This window comes from Agrilus planipennis, unplaced genomic scaffold, assembly GCF_000699045.2.
Source record: "Agrilus planipennis isolate EAB-ADULT unplaced genomic scaffold, Apla_2.0 scaffold109, whole genome shotgun sequence".
Classification (NCBI taxonomy): domain Eukaryota; kingdom Metazoa; phylum Arthropoda; class Insecta; order Coleoptera; family Buprestidae; genus Agrilus; species Agrilus planipennis.
The window spans coordinates 314,677-339,116 of NW_020438934.1; the positions used below are offsets into that span (position 1 = coordinate 314,677).

The following is a 24,440-nucleotide window of genomic DNA, read 5'->3' on the forward strand; positions in this document are numbered from 1 at the left end:
GATGCACAATAACCTCAATTTATACTGTTGACAATAGCTAATTGTTAACAGAAATTTCATAACAGATTAATAAAGAGTAATTAATATTGATCAAGTCATGTATTCTCACCTCAATTAATTGTAGAAAGTGGCGTTCTAAAGTCTACCAGTGTGATGAGCAAACCAACCAAATCTAGGAGGGATACCACTGCAGATAATTTGTTGTTCTGGTTGCATCCAAATTAATTAATTTCCAATTGCCTCCCATTGTTACGGCAAAAATTAACTGCATAATGTTGCAAGGTGAAGACGTCAAAAGCATCGGTTGTTTTAGTAGCACCAAAATTAACTGCAATTCCTTCTTATTTATGGGACAACAATCTATATAGAAACAGGCAAGAAAAAGTAATTAATTACCATTTTTAAATCGAATAAATCAGTATAAATCAGTAACATGCACACTAATGGAAAGAACTGTTCCACATTAACTCTGCTTCTGCCATTTCTGAAACGTTTAAAAATTGTCTATTGAAGCAAATTACAAATGTCTAAGAAATTGAAGTTATCCAAAGATATTTACTATTTTTAACTGACACTGTTACATACCAGTTCATTGTCATAAATCCTTTTTAGCACACTGTCTTCATTCCCAATAAAAAAAAGGCACTTTCATGCTTTCTTTAGAACCATGGGCATAGCTACTTTCTGGGTCAAATAATTACTAATACAACCAATGCTTGATAATTTCATAATTTAATGGTATCCGGAGTTCTTATGATGTTCCTGTAAAATGAAAAGTGTTCAGATATAATTAATTAAGTATTAAGTAAATAATCTGCACGATACATTGTTAAAGTGATGCTGAATCTTTTTCTTTGTTAATATCAAATAAATACACTAAATATAGAAAATACAATATGCATGCTCACCTTAATTAACTACAAGAACCTTCCAGATGAAAGGTTAACAGCTAAAACACCATAGGATTTGACTTATCTTTTCAGTAAGCAAAGGATATAAGTTCAAATCTCTCTTAATTGTTGACTAATCTGTGTAATAGGACAAAAACAATTATTAACTAATTAATTTAATAGATATCTGTTACGCAGAAAATTTAAATATTTAATCCTTTTCACTTTTCTTCCTTTCTCTCAAATGAAAGTCAAAATACATGCAGAAAATGGATAAAAAAAAAGAATTAAACACTCGTTTTAAATAAATGAAACATGAAATAAAACAAAAACACGTAATAAAAAACCAGTCAAAAACGAATAAAATAACAAAACATTAAAAATGGCGACGTATTAAGTCATAGTTTCTCACCTTAATTAATTGTAGAACGTAACGTTCCAAAGTTTACAGGTGTAAAAATCAAAACAAATACGGCAGGAATACCATCGCAGAAAATTAACTTCATAATGTTGCAAGGCAAAGATGTAAACAGCTAATCAAAAGAACAATCCAGGAAAGATCATGCCCATGTAGACATTGGTTGTTTCAGTAGGACCAAACTGAACTTTAATTCTTTCCCATTTGTTGAACAATCTGCAGAAATGAACAAAACAACGTATTAATTACACTATTAAGTACGGAAGGCATTAAACACCTAAAAGAAAGTACTAATTAATTACACTGTCACATAAATAACATACGAAATACAACAAAACATGCACCAAAACGCAAATAAAATGACAGAATTATAAGATGGTGACAACTGTCAATTTACCTCATAGCATAGATAAATATGAAACAATCATAGATTCACAATGTCAATTTAGTAAGGACAATAGATAACTGCCGAATGAATTACCATAGATGCACGATAACCTTAATTTGTGCTATGAACAGTAGATATTAAAATAAACACCAAAACAAATTAATAAAGAGCAATTAAAATTAATTATATCAAGTATTCTCACCTTAATTAATTGTAGAAAGTGGCGTTCTAAAGTCTATCAGTGTGATGAGCAAGCCAACCAAATCTAGGAGGGATACCACTGCAGATAATTTGTTTTTCCGGTTGCTTCCAAATTAATTAATTTCCAATTGCCTCCCATTGTTACGGCAAAAATTAACTGCATAATGTTGCAAGGTGAAGACGTCAAAAGCATCGGTTGTTTTAGTAGCACCAAAATTAACTGCAATTCCTTCTTATTTATGGGACAACAATCTATATAGAAACAGGCAAGAAAAAGTAATTAATTACCATTTTTAAATCGAATAAATCAGTATAAATCAGTAACATGCACACTAATGGAAAGATCTGTTCCACGTTAAATTCTGCTTCTGCCATTGCTGAAACGTTGTTTAAAAGTTGTCTATTGAAGCAAGTTACAAATGTCTAAGAAACTGAAGTTATCTAAAGATATTTTATTACTATTTTTAACTGATACTATTACATACCAGTTCATCATCATAAATCCTTTTTTCAGCACACTGTCTTCGCTCCCAATGAATAAAAGGCACTTTCATGCTTTCTTTACAACCATGGGCACAGCTACTTTACAGGGCAAATGAGGACTAATACAACCAATGCTCCATAATTTCATAATTTAATGGTATCCGGAGTTCTTCTAATGTTCCTGTAAAATGAAATCTTATGAAAAAGTNTACAAAACAAAGTGAAAAACATTCATTTACGTTAATAGTGTTGTCTTGTAAAATCGTAATTATTTTCATAGACTGCTTACAAACCAAATAAATTTAGATTATTTTTATTAAAATCCAAAAATGTAGCTGCTTACAAATTTTGACTCGCACTGTACATTTCCTTCTTTATCTAGTAGACTACAGCGCACTCATTTAATTTTCACCAAATTTGAATTTTAATAAATTGTTCATCTTTCATATAGGCAACCTACTTTACTACAGAGTATTCTGAGCGTCAGGCTGCAGTAACAGTTCTGAATTCCTTTTCTTATTTAAGACTCGATTTAAAAAATCAGACTTTAAAATACCCACTAGTAAAATTTAGTCGCATTATTTTAGTTTGTGTCCACCCACGGCTACTTTATTACATTTTAGCACTTTCGTTTCATAAGATAGAAATTAATTTATTAAGAAATAAACACGACGCTTTTTTAAATTGGGGGTTGAAAGTGTATTCGAGTAATTTCAAACTATAAAATTTTTTTCACTGATGCCCCATAAATAAGTTTAGTACATTTTGGTATTTTTACCTGAATTAAAAAGGTAGAAAAAAACTTTCAAGAAATAAAAACCTTTTTAAATTGACAAGAAGTTTAGTACATTTTCGTACTTTTAGCTTGTTTCATAAGGGAGAAATTAATTTGAAATTTAATGAAGTTGAAAGAAGAATTCTGGAATAACAATGCTGTAGTTCCCTCTTTCATAGTAATAATTCTAAACACTGAGAGGAAACCCCTTAGGCGAATAGTTTGAAGTATAAAAGAATATCGATTTTATTTTATGATTAATAAAAAAAAAGAAAAAAGGTTACATAAAATCCTACCTTTCTTTATACATAAGTTACTGCAGTTTAAAATATTCTTATTGTGGCCCGTAAGGAATTTTACTTCATAGGCAAATTATTCGGAATGCTGAAACAAGAAGAATATTGTTTATTTACAGCTTAAAATAAATAAAAATAAGCAATGTAATTGTATATACACGATACTCGCGAAATGCACTTCTGCAAAAACTAATGGAATCTTTTCGCTGAAAAGTTCCACGAAAATATATTTAGTCGTGGGCGCATACTCGTGTGACTAGTTGTCCTGCACCCTTTTTTTAATGAACGTAGAATGGCGAAATTTTCAAATATTAGATTACATTATTTTATCAAATATTACATTAAGCTAGATTAAATCATTAATTACAAAAGAAAAGCCAACTAGTTGCGCATTATATTTATTTGAAAATAGTATAAATTTTATAAGACGTATTTTTACAGGCTCATATACAGGACTAAGGTTATACATAATGCTTAAAGTAAATATGTTCATCTATACATAAACTTAAAAACTGCCACNTGAAAGTGTATTCGAGTAATTTCAAACTATAAAATTTTTTTCACTGATGCCCCATAAATAAGTTTAGTACATTTTGGTATTTTTACCTGAATTAAAAAGGTAGAAAAAAACTTTCAAGAAATAAAAACCTTTTTAAATTGACAAGAAGTTTAGTACATTTTGGTACTTTTAGCTTGTTTCATAAGGGAGAAATTAATTTGAAATTTAATGAAGTTGAAAGAAGAATTCTGGAATAACAATGCTGTAGTTCCCTCTTTCATAGTAATAATTCTAAACACTGAGAGGAAACCCCTTAGGCGAATAGTTTGAAGTATAAAAGAATATCGATTTTATTTTATGATTAATAAAAAAAAAGAAAAAAGGTTACATAAAATCCTACCTTTCTTTATACATAAGTTACTGCAGTTTAAAATATTCTTATTGTGGCCCGTAAGGAATTTTACTTCATAGGCAAATTATTCGGAATGCTGAAACAAGAAGAATATTGTTTATTTACAGCTTAAAATAAATAAAAATAAGCAATGTAATTGTATATACACGATACTCGCGAAATGCACTTCTGCAAAAACTAATGGAATCTTTTCGCTGAAAAGTTCCACGAAAATATATTTAGTCGTGGGCGCATACTCGTGTGACTAGTTGTCCTGCACCCTTTTTTTAATGAACGTAGAATGGCGAAATTTTCAAATATTAGATTACATTATTTTATCAAATATTACATTAAGCTAGATTAAATCATTAATTACAAAAGAAAAGCCAACTAGTTGCGCATTATATTTATTTGAAAATAGTATAAATTTTATAAGACGTATTTTTACAGGCTCATATACAGGACTAAGGTTATACATAATGCTTAAAGTAAATATGTTCATCTATACATAAACTTAAAAACTGCCACAAATATTAATTGTTTTAAGTTTTAAAAATACTTCGTACTGTTAGATTTAAATAAACATTTAAAAAAGAATATTTTTTTCATTTATTGGCATCATTTCATTAATTTTTTTAGAAACATCTATTAATACTGAAAACAATGCTGTAAACTAAGCAATTAAAAACAAAAAGAACTATTATCAAGACAATAGAAAATTGCAATTGCAATATCTATTTGAAACTACATGAAATTGTTTTTGTAATTCTGTAACTCTATCATTCATTTTAAATATTTAAAATAAATAATGAAAATATAACGGAATTTTAGTTTATCTTTTTGTACAAAATACTTCTATGACGTAAATAAAACTTGCAACGAATAATTAATAATCATTTCTTTGATTGAGAACTCCTTTATACTGATAATAAAAATAAAATTAAAATATTCGTTAGAAAGAAGTACCTTTTTTTAATGTTTAATTTTCAATTTTCTAAAGATACTTCTACTTGTGAAATCTTGTCATCAAAAGATTCTAGTTAAGTTATATCTTTTACAATATTACACGCGATAAATAGTATACATACAACGCAATCTCACTTTTGACATAAGTATAACACACTTAAATTGATAATAAAAATCTAACTTTTTAACCTATTCATTACTGATAAGGTGATAAGAAGTTTTTCCTGTGTATAAAATAGCCTAAAAAGGTTTGCATTCGTTTTCAAATTACAATATTTTACTTAATTTCGATGACGAAAAGAGACTATGCTTGTACCAAAAAAATATACAATTTATAAGTACGACAAGTTTATAGCTCTGTCGCATTGTACTTCTTCATCACCAATCGCTTCTAATGAGCAACTTTGTAAGTCGTTTGAAACATCGGTGGATGTTAATGGTGATGCTTCTTTGCTGTCATTCGTATCCGTCGTTCCATTTACCAGTGGAAGTCCCAGTATCGATCGAATGTTGTTTGTTAAATGTTCAGCTTCTCTTATTTGGTAATACATACCTTCTGCCCGACAAATCATCGCGTCTACGTTTAAATTACCAGACAAGTCATTTACATGCCTTAAAATCTCGGTGAAACCGTAATTGTTACCTACGAGGGCATCTTTCTCCGTTTCGAGAATGGCTATGCAGACCAAAAGATGAAAATTGTGGCAGGGCACGCCAGTCCATAGGACTTCCCATAATCTTGTTGTGTCTTCTTGGCTCAGTTCCCGTTTAAACCATACCAGCACCCAGCGAAAACAGAAAAACATGTTACCGGAATCATGATGATCGAGATAATTGGCGAGTTCCGGCTGTAGAAATTCGAGCAAAGTGTGCAAATGTTGGAGCTGTTCTTTCATACCAGCTTGGTCGATGTCAAAGTTGAGGCTCTGACAAAAAATTATTTTTAAAATAGTTACAGTAGATGAAACTATTCAAAATGTATAAACTATGACAAAGTAATAGATCCAATGGGAGCTGTAGTTTGTGGAATTAATATCATAATTCACTATCTTTGCTTCCCTGCAGAGATGATAGTTTGAATTTATTTATCTGAGAATATCAAATTACAATAGGTTTATTCTCGGAATTCAGTTTAAATCATCTATTAATTAAGCTATTCAGCACCATTTTGAAATAAAATTTAATTCAAATTCTTATACTAACCACTTTATTCATGAACCCGACAAAGCACCAAAAAGCATCTACTTCATTATCTTCCAAGTTAAGAATAGGAGATAGCAAATCGGACATTCCTTGGACGTAACCCAAATCAAAATTGTACATGGCGTAGGTCATGAGTATGTCATACAATACTTCCAAATTAGGATTATTATCGCCCGAAAAATAATCCAAAGTTCTGTCTGTGCGTCGTACGTCCTTTTCTATTAGACTTTTTCGCTCCCGAAAATCAGAAAAGTTATCCTCTTGAATTTGAGACATTGTGCTCCACTGGCGCTTCATTGTATAATATTCTGCTTTCTTTTTTTCGATTATTTTACTCCTTTCTTCGTGTGTACTGTTCCAAGGGTAATAATCTAGTAGATATTTCCAAACTTCTTTTCTTAAAGCAGGATCGATGCCCTTTAAGGAAGGAATTTTACAATTAACGTAAAAGAGTAATTCCAATTGGTAGAGACTACTTGCCCCTCTAAATATGATAGCTTTAATGGGTTCTACATCTTCTATTCTCCCTTCATTATCTTGCAAAGTCTTCCACTGTTCTATTGTAAGAGGTGTGCCCCTTGGTGGCTCTTTTCTTTCAGGCAATTTAGGAACATATTCATACTGAGTGGATAGAGAATAATCCACACCTTCTAGACTGCGATTTAATAACTCATTAACTTCATCATCCATGTATCTATGTTCAGGACCACGATATACTACAATTTTTTTCAATTTTAATTGTTGATGAAAATTATTATGTAGACTAATTATTTATGCCACAATTGAAATTTATTTAAATTAAGGTAAAGTGCAGCATATACAGTTAGTCATCATTAACAAAACCAAGCAATTTCTCAGCAAAAATAATGTGTGTTTATTTAATACATATATATACAGGTATTACGAAAGTATACATGCAAAATTAACATTTTTCCTACCAGAAAGCATAGAATTTTCAAGATTACCACTGACAGAAGGTTCATTGGTAGGTGAATAATTTTTACGGCCTGTAAAGTATGCAGAAAACAGAACATTGATTTAAAGTAACCAACAGAAATGATATAAGTAGGTGCAGGCAGTATGGAAATGTGCAGTAGAATTTGAAGACAGTTCAATACTATATTATATCTATAGGCTTTTTTTCTTACCAATATCTGTTAACTTTGAAAATGCTTCCATAGTTGTTTCATAAGGTTTATTTTGAAAATTTTTTACAAATCTCCACATCAAATCAGATGGCTGTTCTTGAAATAAATCCAGTTCAGCAAAGGACTTATCCAATCGATTAGTTTCAGGAGTATCGAGGTAATCATCAAGTACAATAAACAGATGCTTGTCCCTTTTAGCAAGTGCTGTTCTCATAAATGATTTAAGGCAACCAACAAAAGAATCACAGTTACAGTGCAAAAAGGTAAATGTACATATGGGGTCACTTTTGCCATCATAAAATGTAAGTTTATGGCTACTACGTGCAACTCGAAAACTTTTAATATCCTTAAAATTTATTTTAATATATTTGGATCGATTCGAAGATTCTGGAGGTAATGATCCACTGAAAGTTCTGTTTCTTCCTTTCACTGTATTCACTACTGCCCATTCTTGATCTTGTACATCAGAATCAATAGTAACATCATTAGGTTTCCATTCAATATATCTAGTTTTATTGGAGTTCAAATACTCAGTAATAAGCAAAGTTCCTGTTGTGTTAATGCAGTTCATATAAGTAGCCGGAGCACTGTTTAATAACACGCCGTCTTGAATATATAATTCCATAAATTCATCTGAGTCTTCCATTTTGTTACAATTTGTCTCCATTATGCTCCAATAACCTTAACAAACTCACTTTTCATAAAACATTCACATTAGAATAGACACAGAATTTTGTATAACCAGAGATTTGTGCATTTATATTATCTGGCTCGAAACCAAATTGCTTGATTAATAATATAACCTTTTCAAGCCATGTTGGTGAAGTTTTAGATTTATTAAAGAAAACATTTGAAATTTATTTGCATTGGACGGTATTAAACATTTAACAATTGAAATTAGCAAATCACCAGTTTCAGCAAACTTTAATGTGTAATGCACATATTATTGTTCTGAGAAAAGAAAAATTATATAAAGCACAGATAATTAAGATGACGTAGTAATAAAAACATATCTCTTCTTCTTCTATTCCTATGAATGGCTTTCTGGCGGTTAACTATTTAACCATGTCAATGTAAAATTGTATTCATCGAATTAGAGCATTGTCATGTCATTTAAGTTCAGTTAAATTGCTGATCGTTTTGTAAATATAAAAACAAGAATAATTACAATAGTACACAAATAATAGTTAATTTCAGATTTAAACTAGTTTTACATCAAAAAATATAAAAAAAAATTGTATTTTGGAAATTAATTAATTATTTCTTCTAAACCCAACTGATCTTCCCTTAATTGTTTTTCCGCCTTTTTATTCATTCTTTTCTGTACAATTCTAGTTAAGATTGGTTAATTTATAAATTCGAAAAAGATTATTAAAGGTGTGTTTGGAGCGCAGCGCTGTACGGGTGCGAAACATGGACGGTCAGCACGACGGAACAGAAAAGGTTAGAAGCGTTCGAAATGTTCTGTTACAGACGAATGATTAGGATACCGTGCACAGAGAAGGTTAGAAATGATGAGGTATTAGAAAGAATAGGAGAACAGAGGACTCTGCGGAAGTTAATAAGAAATAGGTGAGATGGGTTCTTAGGACACCTTCTCAGGCATGAAGGGCTAGTGAAAGACATGTTAGACGCAGAAATAGGAGTTAACAGGAGCAGAGGTAGACCTTGATTAGATTACTGTTCGCAAATAATTAAGGATGTAGGATATTCTAGTTTTAGGGAAATGAGAAGATTAGCTCAGGATAGGAGGTGCGTGTCCAATCAGTCTTAGGACTGACGACCTTATGATGATGATGCTTTGGAAATTATAACGAAAAAATATTTACTTAATACATTACTTGCTTAATCTTTTACGATTAATAATTCACCATTAAAAAATTAAATGATTCAGGCTTTGGTAAAGTATTTAATTAATCAATGATTGCCATTGGATAGGAAAATTAAACCAAAAAATTGGAGTAGGCAGTTTCGGAGCGTGGGGGAGGTAAAGAGGACCATGGATCCCGGGTGGCGCAAGTGTGGGGGCGGTAAAAATGTTTTCTTCGGTATTTTTAAGTCATATTCAACATGGAAAAGTTACATTTCCGAAAAATAAAATTATCAAGTTATTTTTGCATTTGTTAGTATTAATACTTAACTTATTAAATTTAGAAAATAGTTGCCGCTGCACTCACTGATTCAAAAATTTTACGATAAATTATGATATAAAAGTTTATTTCTTATTATATATGTGCACGACAAGCATTAATGATTTCAGACCCCTGGGAGTTTGGGTTTAGGTCGCGATAAAAAAGACATTCTTAATTACTCTTTTACCTGCTACATTTGGTCCGCAGTTAGGATGTCCCCAAAATACCTTTAATCCCTGTCGCCTTAGATTTATCCATTGATTTATTAGTGTACATTTTGCAAAAAGGAAAAATATACATGCAATGACTGACAATGAAGTACTTGTAATGATGCAAATGTGTCCAAAATGCTTTTTATATTTTTAATATTCCATTAAAAACCAAACCCCCCCCCCCCCGAAGACTTAGAGACCCAGTCTATCACTGTCACACTATCATTCCAATGTAGTCCAAACGTGAAGAATGGATAATAAAATTGCAGCGTGCCTAAGTTGTGCAAAAGTCAGTAAATATATAGACTGATAAGCTTTATCGCTCTTCGAGCCAGTCGTTGGAGAGTTGAATTTGGATATTTTACCTAGAAACCATTTTGAATTTGCCTCCTCCAGCGATTTCTGCGCTCGGCATCATGTTGGGCAGAGAACATCAAAAACATGTTTCATGAAAATATATTCTTAATTATTATCAATAGTGTTCAAGGCAAAATTTCGTTTAAGAAAGATATTTTCCCTAGAATGAAGGCTTGTTGAGTGGTGCCCTCACTTCCTTTCTTCCTCAATTATATTGCATTTGCCAAAAAAGGATTTCTGTGTTCGTTATTCTAATTTATCTTTGAACGGGTGGAGGTTGAACGTTGGTTGGGGGTTGATTATCAGGTTCTGAACTTTCGTCCGCTGGTAGATTTCATTTAGTTTCTTCAGTAATGGAGGCATTTAATTGTGTAATAATTTCTTTGTCAGCATTTTCGTTGACAATATTTGTGCAAAATTGTCCGCGGCAATAGTAACAAATATTTGAGCATCGAAGAAACACGGTCTGCTTACCTTAATCATCACCACCAAAACAGCCGCTCCACAAACACATTTTAAAACTATATTCTGAAAATGCAAAAAAGGGTGCTGAAGGTATGCAGCTAGGAGAAGCATGGTCTTCGGTACTCAATTATTAATTATTATAGCGGAAAATCTTGTATGATTATTCACAACGAAAATGCTTACGTAGGAATTGTTGAAACTAATGAAATACTTCTACGAGTTTAGAACTTGATGAATTAGATCTCTAAACTTAGAAAGATATATTAGAAGCATTGCGGCGGTTGAGGCTTCCAGAGGAGAAACCACATAAAAGATGCACCACGTACCCTACCTCACGGTGGTGTAAAACGAGTACCGAAATTCTTTTATTGACACATGAAAACGTAGCAATTTAAATTTAATGCGACCTTTTTTTGGTTTCTCTGATGACTGGCGTATCTTCCCGTTGCCTGCCGTTCTAGAGTTTTTTGTTTTGGTGGCGCCCGTACCGAAATTGAATGTGGAGGATGCAGCAAGGATACATAAGTCAAAATCAGTGGCAGAAGAAGAGAACCGAGCTGGTTGTGAATATGTGTACGTTTTGTATAGTTTCAGTACCTGCATCTTCATGTGGGTCGCTCAGTTTTTAATATGTAATGGCCAAATGCTTATTGCAGCAGCGCGCACAAAATATTTATAATGTTGACTTCTCATAAAATATAATAAATACAAATATAATTATTATTAAAATTGAAGGTTTGAAGTCGCCAGTTTTATAAAATCTTTTGGAAAGTAAATAAAATTTAGTAAAATGATACTCCAAATTCCGGAGAATAGCGACGATGTAAGCAATTATTTTATGAACCGTTAGGTTTTTCCTTTTTATTTATTATAGGTACAGTCGTTTTGACGGTATAAAAAAAGGGTCTATAGTCAGTGAACCATAATAAAATGCATAATAATAAACTCAAATTTGCTCAACATTTTGCATATCGACTAAAACATTCGGAAATGGTACGTGAGGCAGCTGTTCGATTCAGATAAGAAGGAAGCAGAGCTGCAGGGGGTATCAAAGGTATCGATTAGAATGGTGATGCCAATCCTGCCGCAAAGTTTGCATATGGGATTTGTTCAGGGAGCACAATAACGATGACACTTTCGTTCCGGGTGCCAAGAGAACACACGAACATAATACATACACACATGCTTACACGTACAATATGAATATTAGTCTAAATTTAATTTAAAACGAAATTCATTTCGTATATAGGTTTTTCTATTAAAGTTGACACCGTCTGAGACATTTCATAATAACTTTAAAAATAAATGAAAAAATTAATTTTTTTACTGGAATTAAAATGAATAAAAAATCTGAAAAAAATCTTTAGTACGTTACTATTATGCGAAGCACAATCCTGCTCTTGAAGCAAAACTGGTCTATTTAGCCAACAAATAACAAATTATTACAAAAACACGTTTTCCTTTTTTTTTTGGGTAGGGGCAGTCTGTATTCTGTATCTACTTGTATGTATTACGTTTAAACATAGCACCAAAATATTTCATGGCCGTCAGGTACAATAAAGTGGCCGAAATGAATTTCAAAAATGTCGAAATTAGGGGTCTTTTAGAAGATAATTTGGTGTCAAGGTTCAAAAAGTAAGGCCTCATAAACTGTCAAAAAGATATTCAGTATTTATTGATTTTTGTTCTAACTTCCAAGATTTACGTGAAGCTAGCACATCATCAATTATAAAAAATCCATGGGTTTAGCGACTAATTGAAATAATAAGATGAAAAATAGAGAGCACGCAGATATATGATATAATTACACGTTATTTATGAGTTTAAAGGTGGCTGTAAGTTTATAAGTCGCCCTGATCATTTAAATGATTTAAAATTTTTCACAATTTTTGTTTAAATTGTTGTCATGTATTTTTTACGTCTGACTGGATGAATGCACTTACTTAGCTCCTAAAAGTGCAACTTAAAGTTTTGATTTCTTTCAATACTGTTATACTTCATTTACTTTCTCTAGCGATGTGCCCCTTCCAATGTCTTGGATGCGCGCTGGAAAAATTATAGGTAAGGAGAAAAAAGCTCATTATACGCACGAATCTTGTTCATTAAACATACTTTTTCATACAGTACCTGCCAAAAGTTTTGTTCAATCATGAATAGTAGTGCGAGTCGAAAACAAGCGTTAAAGCCTTTAACATGTCTTCAAATATAAATAAACATCTCGTTGATATTTTCAGTAGTAAACGCTACCAATAACAGCACATTTGAGCAATGCAATTGTAGTGGATAAAATGGTCAATTTTTCCGTGCAGTACTGTACGGATTATACGCTCCTCACCGGTTAAGACTTGTCTCCTTCCTTTTCTGGCCTAGTGCTGTTCTTTTCTACTTTGCGCTGGTCAAAGTGAAGGTCACATCGCTACAAAATTTAAACGAAGTACACCTTTGGCAGTTTATGAGCTTTTAATTTTTGACATTGACACCGAAGTGACCCCTAATTTCGGTATTATCGAAATTAATTTCCGTTGCTTTGTTGTGGCAGCTTCATTCGTTTACGGCCATATAGGCACATATATTTCCGAGTGAAAACGTTTCGCTCGGATGTGTGTTTGAATAGGTTATAAAACGGGCATATACAGTTATTGGGGCGAAGAATTGATATCTGCTGCTCAGTATCGTGGAACATCCGAAGTTCCGCATACTTTGGATGTATATAATATTAACGGATGATAACAGGTCGCGTTAGGGTGAGAGAAAGAGGTTCTGTTTAGAATATGGTTACCGTCGTATTCGATGAGTGCGAAGTAAACGCATCAAATGGCGAATTCTGAGCCCCCAAGACTAATATATCCGTGCCCCGCCATTAATCATTTCGATCAGCAGGCGACAGCTTGGTCCGCGTGCGGAGTTCTGATAACCCGGCATTGCGGCTTTCACCATTACGGCTTCTTCTTCGAGCTGCAGGAATCGTATTTGCTCTAATGCCCGCCAATTTAAATATGTCAATAACAGAATGCGTAAAGAAAGCGATCGCCCTCTTTGGATGCATTAACTTAACGGCTTTTTGACTAAACATAAACTAGGTACCTATACTGTGAAAACTTCGACCAGAAGGTCGATGCGCGATGTGAAGTGAAAGGAAATCAAAATGTATCTATATATCGTCACAGATAAAAAAATTCCAACAACTGAACTTCACGCGTTTTCAATAATATTCATATTCATCATCATCATAAGGTCGTCAGTCCGAAGACTGGTTGGACACGTACCTCCACTCTTTCCAATCCTGGGCTAAACTTCGCATTTCCCTAAAACCAGAACAACCCACATCCTTAACTATTTGCGAACAGTAATCTAACCTAAGCCTACCTCTACCCCTTCTAACTCCTGTTTCTGCCTCTAATATGTCTCTGACTAGACCTTCACGTCTTAGAAGGTGTCCTATCAACCTATCTCGCCTATTTTTTATTGACTTCCGTAGAGTCCTCTGTTCTCCTATTCTTTCTAATACCTCTTCATTTCTAACCTTTTCTACCCACGTTATCCTCATCATTTACCTATAACACCACATTTCGAAGGTTTTGAACATTTTCGTTTACGCCGCGCCCATTGTCCATGTTTCGCACCCGTGCAACGCCGCGCTCCAAACATACATCTTTAACAACCTTTTTAGAATTTCTAAATTAACCGTTCGCGAGCATAGAAGTGAATGAAAAATGTATGTATCTATTTATATCAGGTACTGTAATCATTGCTTAGCTCCAACTTAAAATTTAGGAATCATTCCACCTGTGTATAAATAAATTTTGTGCATATCTACCTAAATCATTCGGGATGAATTGAACTGATGCTGTCCTAATTTGGGTGTTACGGTCACAATCGGTTGGAGTTGCTTCCCAGCGTCCATGGACCACGTTGGAGATGAAAGGACCTTTGAAGAAGCTCGCCACTCGTGCTAGCGAAACGTTAGGAAGCAACTCCAACCGACGACGAACTTTAGACCCAAATTAGAGCAGCATTAGTTCACCTACTACGGGCCGCGAAAGCCTTCACCAATTAATGGATATTTAAGTCAAGTCGAATACTCGGTTTATGAAAAGCTGGATTTTAAAGCCAGTAATTCAAATAGATTGCAAAAGCTTTATGTAATCATTAATGAAGGTTAAATATGCTAAAAAAGGAAACTTACCCTATTAACCGCTAAATTTATCTACACATGTTTCGCTCAATTCTAATGTAATAATTGTTTTGACCCTGTTTGGTAGTAAGATGTGGAAAGAAGATCACCTATGTGTGTGCAATTTAGGATATCCAAAATTTTAGACTCTTTTTGTATAAATTTGTAAAGATGATGCTCTCTTTTGGGTTTGCTTATTTGTTCATGTCTTCCAGGGGTAAAATAAATATTTTTGTGTATGTATCATGATTTCATTTAGGTGACAGCATATGCAAAATAATTATATTTTCCGTTTTTTTTTTTTGGTGGAGGCGCCGGGAAGCTTAATATATGTATAGTATATTCCACTAATTCCATATTTAGTGGTGAAGTTGCCGTACTCCAGGATTGTATGTATACTTGACAAATACTATATTCTGAACAAAATAACTTAGATACGTAGATTAAATTTAAATACAGACACATTCTAGAATAATGTTTCCCGTAAGAGAAAATATAGAATTACATTGGTGACACAAAAATATGTCTAAATGGAAGAAGAAACGTAAATATGTACGTTTTACTAACATCTAGGGATATTACAGATGTACGTTTTACTAACATCTGCAGATGTAGATGCGGATCTGATATAGATGCTGAAATAAAATTGTGACTTCTCACTGGTAAACATTAAATTTTCCTTAAATTAAACGAAAGAAATTGCAGATTTTGTCATTTGTTTTGTATCACATCCGCATCCGTTACCATCTGGTCGTACTTTAAGGTCATATTAGGTATATTTAGTATTCGTGGAATTTTTAATCGTGGGATTGAGTTCGATCAGTTTTCTCTTTCAATTTGACGATTTTTTAATTGACGTAAGCAAAACATACGCACATATATATCGAGTTAAATTTCAAGTAAACATAAATCATCGTTTGACAGCAAGAATTCAACCCTATTCGGTACACGCGCGATACATGACTTGGTTTACTGTTGTGGCGGTCAAATAGCGCCCTTATATGCGCTGGCCCGAAGAGCCGAGCGCCATATTGTCTAGCGATCCATCATGCGACTGTCACTCGTTATTGTTACGGAAATCTATAAAGTAGGCTGCGATTGTTGTGTCACAGCCGACTACTGTGTGTGAGTACGCATAATTGCCCAAGTTAAAACGCGTCGGGATCAAATTAGCTTTGTGCGAATGAATATTTTATTTTGCAGCACTCGTTAAAGGAGCAGCATTAAAATGTCATTTGAGATTACTGCCAAGCCGCCATATGTTGATCGATAAGATAACGAAAAGAAATTGCGTGCTATTGTGACGATACGACCCTGATATACCTTTTCAAACTCCCACTCATATATAAACTATTTCAATACAAATGTAAATCAAAAATAAGGCATTAAAAAGGTGGATGGAATTTCGTTTAAAGGGATGTAGATATTTAGAAAAAAAAATGCGGATAGTTTTGTTTTATTAAAAAAAAGCTACTGCACAGATTTTGGTCATTTTTTTTACTAATAAAAATTATCAAGATAGTTTAATTTAACGATTTCAATTGCCGCAACTATTGCCAGTGAGAAGAGGGGCAAGTGAGGCGGTGTGGATGTAAGGGAGATGAAAGAAGTTCCTACTTCTGCCTCATCGTAAACCAGACGCATATTATTTGCGGCTTGCAATTCTGTCCCGCGGAGGACGAAATCGCGGGAATCAGTTAGTTAGTAATAAAAAATAAAAAAAGAGAAAAACAGAAAATGGGAAGAGGCCGAGAGACTGTTATTAATGTACACAAATGATTTTATAAGTAGCAGTTGTATTTTTCATTATTTTAAAAGAAGGGCTTTAAAAATTTCCAAAGTAATTTCGAATAGACAATATTAATCATCTAGAGGGCTGGAAAACAGGCTAATATTGTATTAGAATACTAAAAAGATCAAACCTCAACCTCAAAATACGAGACTGAATGACGGAAGGACTTTTCGGTAACAAATAAGTTAAGGAACGTATCCATACTACGTGACTCATTTTTTTTATAATTTTTTACCCCCTCTCCCCTCGATGACCACCCGTAGTAAATGCTACAAAATAGGAATAAAACAATTAAATTACACTAATCGTAAATGGTGGAAAAATATGGACAGGACCCTTATCGCTGTTCAGAGAGCTTAATCGGTTTTTATAAATAAACATCATACTTTCAAAACTGTTAACAAGTAATTATTTCTAATTTCCTTAACTAATGTAATATTGTCGATATATTGATCCTAATATGATTTTCAGTAGGAATATGTTATTGGGCAACACTAGATTTTTCAGTTCTACCTAATCTAGCATGAGTGAAATGATCATTGAACGTAACATATGTAGAGCGATAAGTTTGTTCAAGATACATATATATTTTACTGCAACTTTACAATTACTTTCAGTACTTCCGGGTTTTCCAGAAAAACAATTATATGCTTAGAGTTACCAAGAACAGTTTAAAGAGATGAGTTCAACTTTGAACTATAATGTATGTAATTCAAAAACCAAGTTCGTAAGCATAGTAATAAATTTGGATTTGATGGTGTCTTTTTGAAAAGTTGAAAATCGTTGGTTACAAATCTGGAAGTATTTGTGGGTACTTTCAGGAAATGACATATCTCTCTAAAGTAATCAAAAACTTGAAACAGAGAGATTGTTTTATGTAAAAGCAGACAAGGGTAATAAGGTTGTGATATTCGACCAAAAAGAACGTTCACTGTCGTGCTTTGGCGTTGGAGTTTGAGCTTCTTACTGTTCTATAACGTTAAATTCATATTTAACGAATGTCCTAATAAGTAATCAAAATATAAGGGAGATACGTCCATGCCTGAAAGTACCTGGACCACTACCAGTTGTGGCATCGTGGGTAGTTTCGTAGTACATTCGTGATCCATGGCGTCTTACCAAACACTCCACGACTATTTTACAATAGTCCTACTATATCAAACACGTGAGTACACTCAGAACATTTTAAACGGATAAATTTTCACATTAACACAAAATTCCACGGTACTTTCAAATCACAAAAAGTGTTAATAATCGTTGAGGTTGCGTTACAGCAGATTCTCGTTAGAAAGATAAAACACTTTTCATGAAATTAAATATAAAGGGACTGACTGGGCTCTTTAACCAAAAGTATTTACAATAAATTTCATTCTTTGGGAGACCTGAATATGTAAATGTTAGTGCCAATCTAATCATCAAGACGTTAATCCATGAATTGGTGTTGGTTTAGTAGTTTAATGATAATTGTTTTATATATCAATCTTCGATATAAATTTCTTAATTCCTTTAAAACTAAATATTAGACATCTGTTTTTTTCTAGTGGCTGGTTTTAAACGAATAAACTACAGAATCTCGTACACCTTGTATAGATACAATATCTATTAATAAAATGACCTTAAATAAAACCAATACTTTACGACCCTTTCAAACCGTAAATATATAATTTCCTTTTATGTTCAGTAAGTGATTTTGGCCTCTGGGAGTAAATATATGACTCTTTTACGGCATCTCTTCAAATATCTGTGTGTCTGAGAAACGAAAGGGGGCCATTTTATCGCTAGTCACCACCATATGCATATACAGAGTTGATGTATTTTTATGTGATACAACAGTATTAAAATTGGATTTCTCACGCGGAAAATGGCATCAAGTATCTATAAATCATGTTTTCACTTCATACGTTACATACGATGCCGATGGTCTCGCATTCTAATACTACCTTTACATCTATATACGTATAGGTATATTTATTATATAAAGTTAATGTAATTAATTTAAACGAATTGTCCTTGTAATTACATTGTAGTAGTCTCAAATGGAGCAATCATCACATATTCAGAAATCATTTTCAAATTACTTTAATTTGTGATTAGTTTTCGAAACATAATAAGATATGAATAACAAAAAGATCAGAGTTTAAACTAAACTGAACTACTCCAGTGTCATGATTTTTAATTCGATCAATTTGGAAAATTTACTAAGAAGGACACTACACAATTCTTCATCATCATCATCATAATAAGGTTTCCTAAGATTGGTTGGACACGCACCTCCACTCTTTCCTATCCTGAGCTAATCTTCGCATTTACCTAAAACTAGAACAGCCCACATCCTTAACTATTTGCGAACAGTAATCTAATCTAGGTCTACCTCTACCCCTCCTAACTCCTGTTTCTGCCTCTAATATGTCTCTGACTAGACCTTCATGCCTGAGAAGGTGTCCTACCAATCTATCTCGCCTATTTTTAATTGACTTCCATAGAGCCTTCTGTTCTCTTACTCTTTCTAATACCTCTTCATTTCTAACCTTCTCTATCCACAGTATCCTCATCATTTCGAACGCTTCTAATACCTACGATTTCTAATTCTAATCCATCCATCTATACCTTTAAATTTTCTAATCTCTCTAGTTGCCTCATTGTCATTCCACGCTCCGACTCCTGAAGTATTGCACCTACCCCTATTGTATCTAGTGATGACATCCTCACAGGTAGTCCCCGCCGGACATCCGAATGGGGGACTAGTTTACGTCCGGAGTGCTTTACTCTGCAAAATCACAAAACGCAGCTAAGAACAAAGTTCAGATTGACAGTATCTGGTAAGCAATAAATAATTTTTAATTCTTCATAAGTAGAATGAATTTTTTGTACCCTTTAGGTACACGGCAAATATGACATTGCATGCTTACGTGTTTGGAGACTACGAATCAGATCAGGTAGACCTAAGGTTTAATCCTATTTTCTGTGCGTCTATGATTATTCTAATAGATACCATGTTTGCGTGTTTTTGTCAAGCTGTGTAAGGCTTTAAAAATATTGTGGCGAATACCTTCTTTCACGCCATAATCGTCCAAGTTCTGCTATCGTCTGCTGGGAGACCAAACTCTATCTAACCGTTCTCTCAAGCTACATAAACGTCGGAAAATCACTTCGATTAGCGGCTGAAGAGGACCTTAATTGTTTCTAGAACGGTCTGAGGTAGAGGGGTTTTAGTCAGTAGGTCCGAGGACTTCTTCCTCAGAAATCCGACACCACCCAGTCGTTCGGACGGTTGGGTGTCTTTTGAAGATTTCCCCTCTTCCACGAAAACATAAAACAAAACTTCGATTAGCTTAGCACTGGGGAAGACACCGGCTCGATTCAAGGTCCACCTGCACTGTTCCAAGTTTTTCTATAGTTTCCTTGGATCATTTATTAGGAAAATGCTGATGATGATGATGATGATGATGATGATATTCTACCGATTAATAATCTTTCGCTTCTCTTCTGCCTTCATTTCGTTCGTTTCATTATTTTTCTTTCTCCACAACAACCACCCACCATTTGCCACGATTCCTAAAAGGGCCTTCCGGCTTAGTTCGGAGAGGAAACACTTCCTGTTTTCCAACACTAGTAGCTGGTGGGAATGGAACATCCAAAAGCTTTTTCTTTTCCAATAATCTATGCCACAGTTCAGATATTTAAGGAAGAAAGCATGTTACAAGCATTACTATTGAGTCCACACCACTAGCCCTACTGATGAGTCCAGGCGTGCTTTTTCATAAAACACGACCGTCAGGTCGATCAAAACACCCTTTTACCTCTCTTCCTATTAGCATTTCAGGCATTCGCTGAAATACTGTTAATTTTGTATGCACCTATTCGTCCTCAACATTTTTATAATAAATTTAAATCTGTACGACTTCCCCATTTCCTTTTATCAGTAAACATTGAACTTTCTGCAACTTTTCTGACAAGTACTTCTGCCTTGTTTTAGAGGTTCGTACCACGTAATAGAAAAAGAGAGCTCTCACAGGATCAGGTTGTCAATTTCTGAACGTTTTGCCTTACCTGTATAGGGGATCCTCAGAGAGGGTGAGCGACTGGGGTCTAATACCCTATTTTCTTTATAATTAGTCAATTAATTGTACTTATTAGATAGATATTTTCAATTTCACTTTCATTCCATGTTGAAAACCATATAAAAAATCTTGCGTGGTTGTCTGTAGCTCCAATATTGGGCATTAGTTTGTACCTAATTTGTTAAATAACTTCACAGGCTGGTACATTGTTATTTATGTTTCTCTTAATGCACCAGATTGACTTTCTAAACAATACTGTTTCACAACAGTTCAGTGGTCTGTGGGGACGGCTGTTGTGTTTGCCCATCTGTCCGTTTATGACTATCTGTCAATTGTATATTGAACAAGAGAGTGCTGCATAAGGGATGATATGAGTCTTTCGGATGCAACGCGGATCAATTTGATTGTAATAAACGTCGAAGCAGTCACTATCGCTAATGATTCTATTATTATGTGGCCGATAAACTGAGACTTCAGTATATATAATACGGCATCGCAATTTCAATGTTTCGATGAGATTATACATTACATATGAAACGAAATTTGGATTAGCAATAGCACAATGTTATACACTGATGACGGTCAACCATATGACTACAATTATTTAATTTAATTAAATCTGATAATGATATATTGACTATTACCATATTACACGTGGAAGCATTTGGTATAAGGTACGTAATAAAAAAAAATTATTATATCTACTTATCCAAAGTTAAGGCTGATTCCCACGACACGTTCCGCTTTCATTCCGTATCCGTACCGTAAACGTTCCGTAAATCATTGTAGGTAAATTGACCCTAAAGATACGTGTGCGTACGGGATATTTCCCCGATTATCCGAACATGTTAGCGAAAATTTTTTCCATATTCTAGATGGCGTTGAAATCTGAGATTACCAGGAAAGATGGGAACGTATACTGGGTGTCCGATAAATAGTGGATTACCTTCCAAACCCAAAATTCTTTAAGTGATCAGCCGGCGATTTTAATTCGGAACCTAACATTCCTTAAGTAGAAGACATTTCTTTTCTTGTGGTTATTTTTACAAAGACTGTATCACGTAATTTTTATTTTAAGAGATTATCTATATGTACGTTTACTTAACACAGGATGTATTCGTTATCAACGAAACAACTTGTGCAGTTATTATTGTTTGCTTGAATGGAAGTTTCATTGAATTGGCAACACTGATCAACAGCACGCGTTTATCAGGATTTGCACATCACGCATTGTTCTTGGGTTGCATTGTAGCGTCACCTGCAAGTGTATTGTTCATTGGTCCTTTGCACAATGAACTGCATTAACATCTATGATATGATAATCTGTTAAAATGGAGAGACTATTTGGCAAGAGCGTTATTCTGTGGCTTTTATTAGTTCCCTTTTGCACTAAATATTCCCGTAATCACTGTATCCTGACCTATGCAAGAGATATCTACAAGGCACGAACACGTTCGATCCATTCATTATTAATTTTAACGAATGTTAACAAAATTTTATAGATAAAATTATTTGTTTTGTAATAATAGTGTGTAACTCAGAGAATGTGCGACCTACCCTCAAAAATAAAAAAATAACACGTTTGAAGCACCGTTTGTCATGGAGGCTAGGCCGAAAAGAAAAGGTATGGTATGTATATTACGTGTGGATGATGGAGATAGCGTGGATAGAGAATGTTAGGAATGAGGAGGTATTAGAAAAAAAGTAGGAGAACAGAGGGAGGTTGGGAAGTCAATAATAGGCAATATAAATTGGTAGGACATCTTTTCAGATATGAAGGGTCAGTTAGAGACATGTAAGGACAAAAATAGGAGTTACGATGGACAGAGGTAGACATAAATTAGATTCCTATTCACAAATAATTAGACTGACCGAGTCTTAGTATTGGTCTTTGTCTTACTTATTCGGTATTGATCTTGGTCCTGCTCAAATACTTCTAGTTTTGGTCTTGCTGATACAGTCTCGTTCTTGGTCTTGGTCTGGCTCATTTAATTTGATACTCACGTTTTTTTTTATATAATTCTTCTAAGCACAAAATTTTCTATTTACCTTCTGTCATACATGCGAACTTGTCATGACTTTTAAAGAAAATGATGTCGATAGTTATGAGAGTTACGAAAAATCGAGAACTTACCCTTTTATCAAACAGTGGTAAAGTCTTTTTTTTATATATACTTTCTGTTAAAATCTAGCAAAGCAAACTGAAAATTTCAAATACTAAAAATGGTTTGTTCCAAGAAAAGAATATATTAATGTTGTTCAAATACTTAGTTCAACTCATATATCCACAAGAAGTAATAATTTTTTATTTAATCTTTAGTATCTGATCTTGGTCATGGATATTTGGTCTTGATTTTAGTCTTGGTTTTGTTGCTTAACGCCTAGCACTTTCTTATTCCAGTATAAAGATATTTTATCATTTTATCCTCCTTTTCCTGACAAATATCAAGATTCATTCATGAACGGGCTACTGTAAAGATCAACTAATAGTTATGGGGGACATATTTTGAAATATATTTTATGCGGGTTCTATTTAGCGTGTGTCATACAAAAATAAGTGCAATTCGAAACCGCGGGTTTCATATTCGGTTGTATCAAGTGTAAAATCGAACAAGGGGTTTGGTGGTGGCGATTGCAATTCATACATCACCTATCAACCCTTCCATTATCTCATTCGTTGGTGGTCAAAGAGCATCACAATGGCCCGAATATGAGATAGCCGTACACAATTACCTGTATTTGTAAAAATGTTAATCGGGATTTTGAATGAGCTCTGACAATGTCCCATTAATTGGATACCGACGGAAACAATAACAACACTGTGAAAATAGCAATTGAGAAATTTGTAAAAGTCATCCTGGCATGCGATAAATTTTAATGGAAAATTATTTGTAATCTGGATCAAGGCTTATTTACAACATTGTTTACAACGGTTTAAAAGGAGATCCATAAAAAGAACCCCATGGAAAAATTAATAGTCACATATTTTAGAAAAGTATTTAAAAATGACTTGTTTTAAAGTAAAAATACATACCGCCTCCACCTGTTGCCGTTTTATGAATTACTACTAACAGCGTACTGAACGCCATCTGTAGAAAATTGCTGCATCTTGTGGGATTCAAGAGTGTTCGATAAGGTCTATAAGGGTATCCTCCACTTGTCGAACTGAATCCACGGCGTAGATAGATACCTTTACGTGATAGAAACGTAACCAAACAGAACTAAAAGTTCATGGTGGTCAGTATATCTATTGACATTCCACAAAAGGTACCAATTTTTTTTTACAGGTGGCGCTTACTACACTGTTTTAGTAATTAATAATACAACGTTTATTTTGAAAGATACAGTACAGTAATAAATAATTTGCATGAATTTAGAACGATTCAGTGGACCTAAGAAGTCATTTATGTTAGATTAATTTATAACTGCAAATGCCAAACAATTAGGAAGACAATTTTTATGAGCGAACTTTACGCAAATATATATGTATCGATATTTCCTCAATTTTAATCAAATAATATACTTATATTTATAAAATATTTTCAATAAAAATTAAACGTAGAAAATATTTTTTTTAAGTTACTTTTTT

At 33.5% G+C, this 24,440-nt stretch overlaps 1 protein-coding gene and 1 long non-coding RNA gene across 3 annotated transcripts; both read right to left on the reverse strand.

Annotated features, from left to right (window-relative positions):
- Positions 1-323: 323 nt before the first annotated feature.
- On the reverse strand, positions 324-1,682 carry LOC108737989. The gene is made up of 4 exons (XR_001937930.2): positions 1,303-1,682; positions 909-1,028; positions 586-762; positions 324-360 (listed from the first exon to the last, which is right to left on the reverse strand). It is a non-coding gene; the product is annotated as an uncharacterized LOC108737989 (long non-coding RNA).
- A 3,050-nt stretch (positions 1,683-4,732) lies between these two features.
- On the reverse strand, positions 4,733-8,661 carry LOC108738011 (TBC1 domain family member 15). Of its 2 annotated transcripts, XM_018471219.2 has the most exons (5): positions 7,659-8,661; positions 7,449-7,517; positions 6,991-7,226; positions 6,511-6,927; positions 4,733-6,233 (listed from the first exon to the last, which is right to left on the reverse strand). In XM_018471219.2, the coding sequence occupies exons 1-5, from the start codon at positions 8,323-8,325 to the stop codon at positions 5,640-5,642; spliced, it is 1,983 nt and encodes a 660-aa protein (XP_018326721.1). In that variant the 5' UTR covers positions 8,326-8,661; the 3' UTR covers positions 4,733-5,639. The 2 variants fall into 2 exon arrangements, with proteins under 2 accessions (XP_018326721.1, XP_018326722.1); XM_018471220.2 differs by lacking the exon at positions 7,449-7,517.
- Between the last annotated feature and the right edge of the window lie 15,779 nt (positions 8,662-24,440).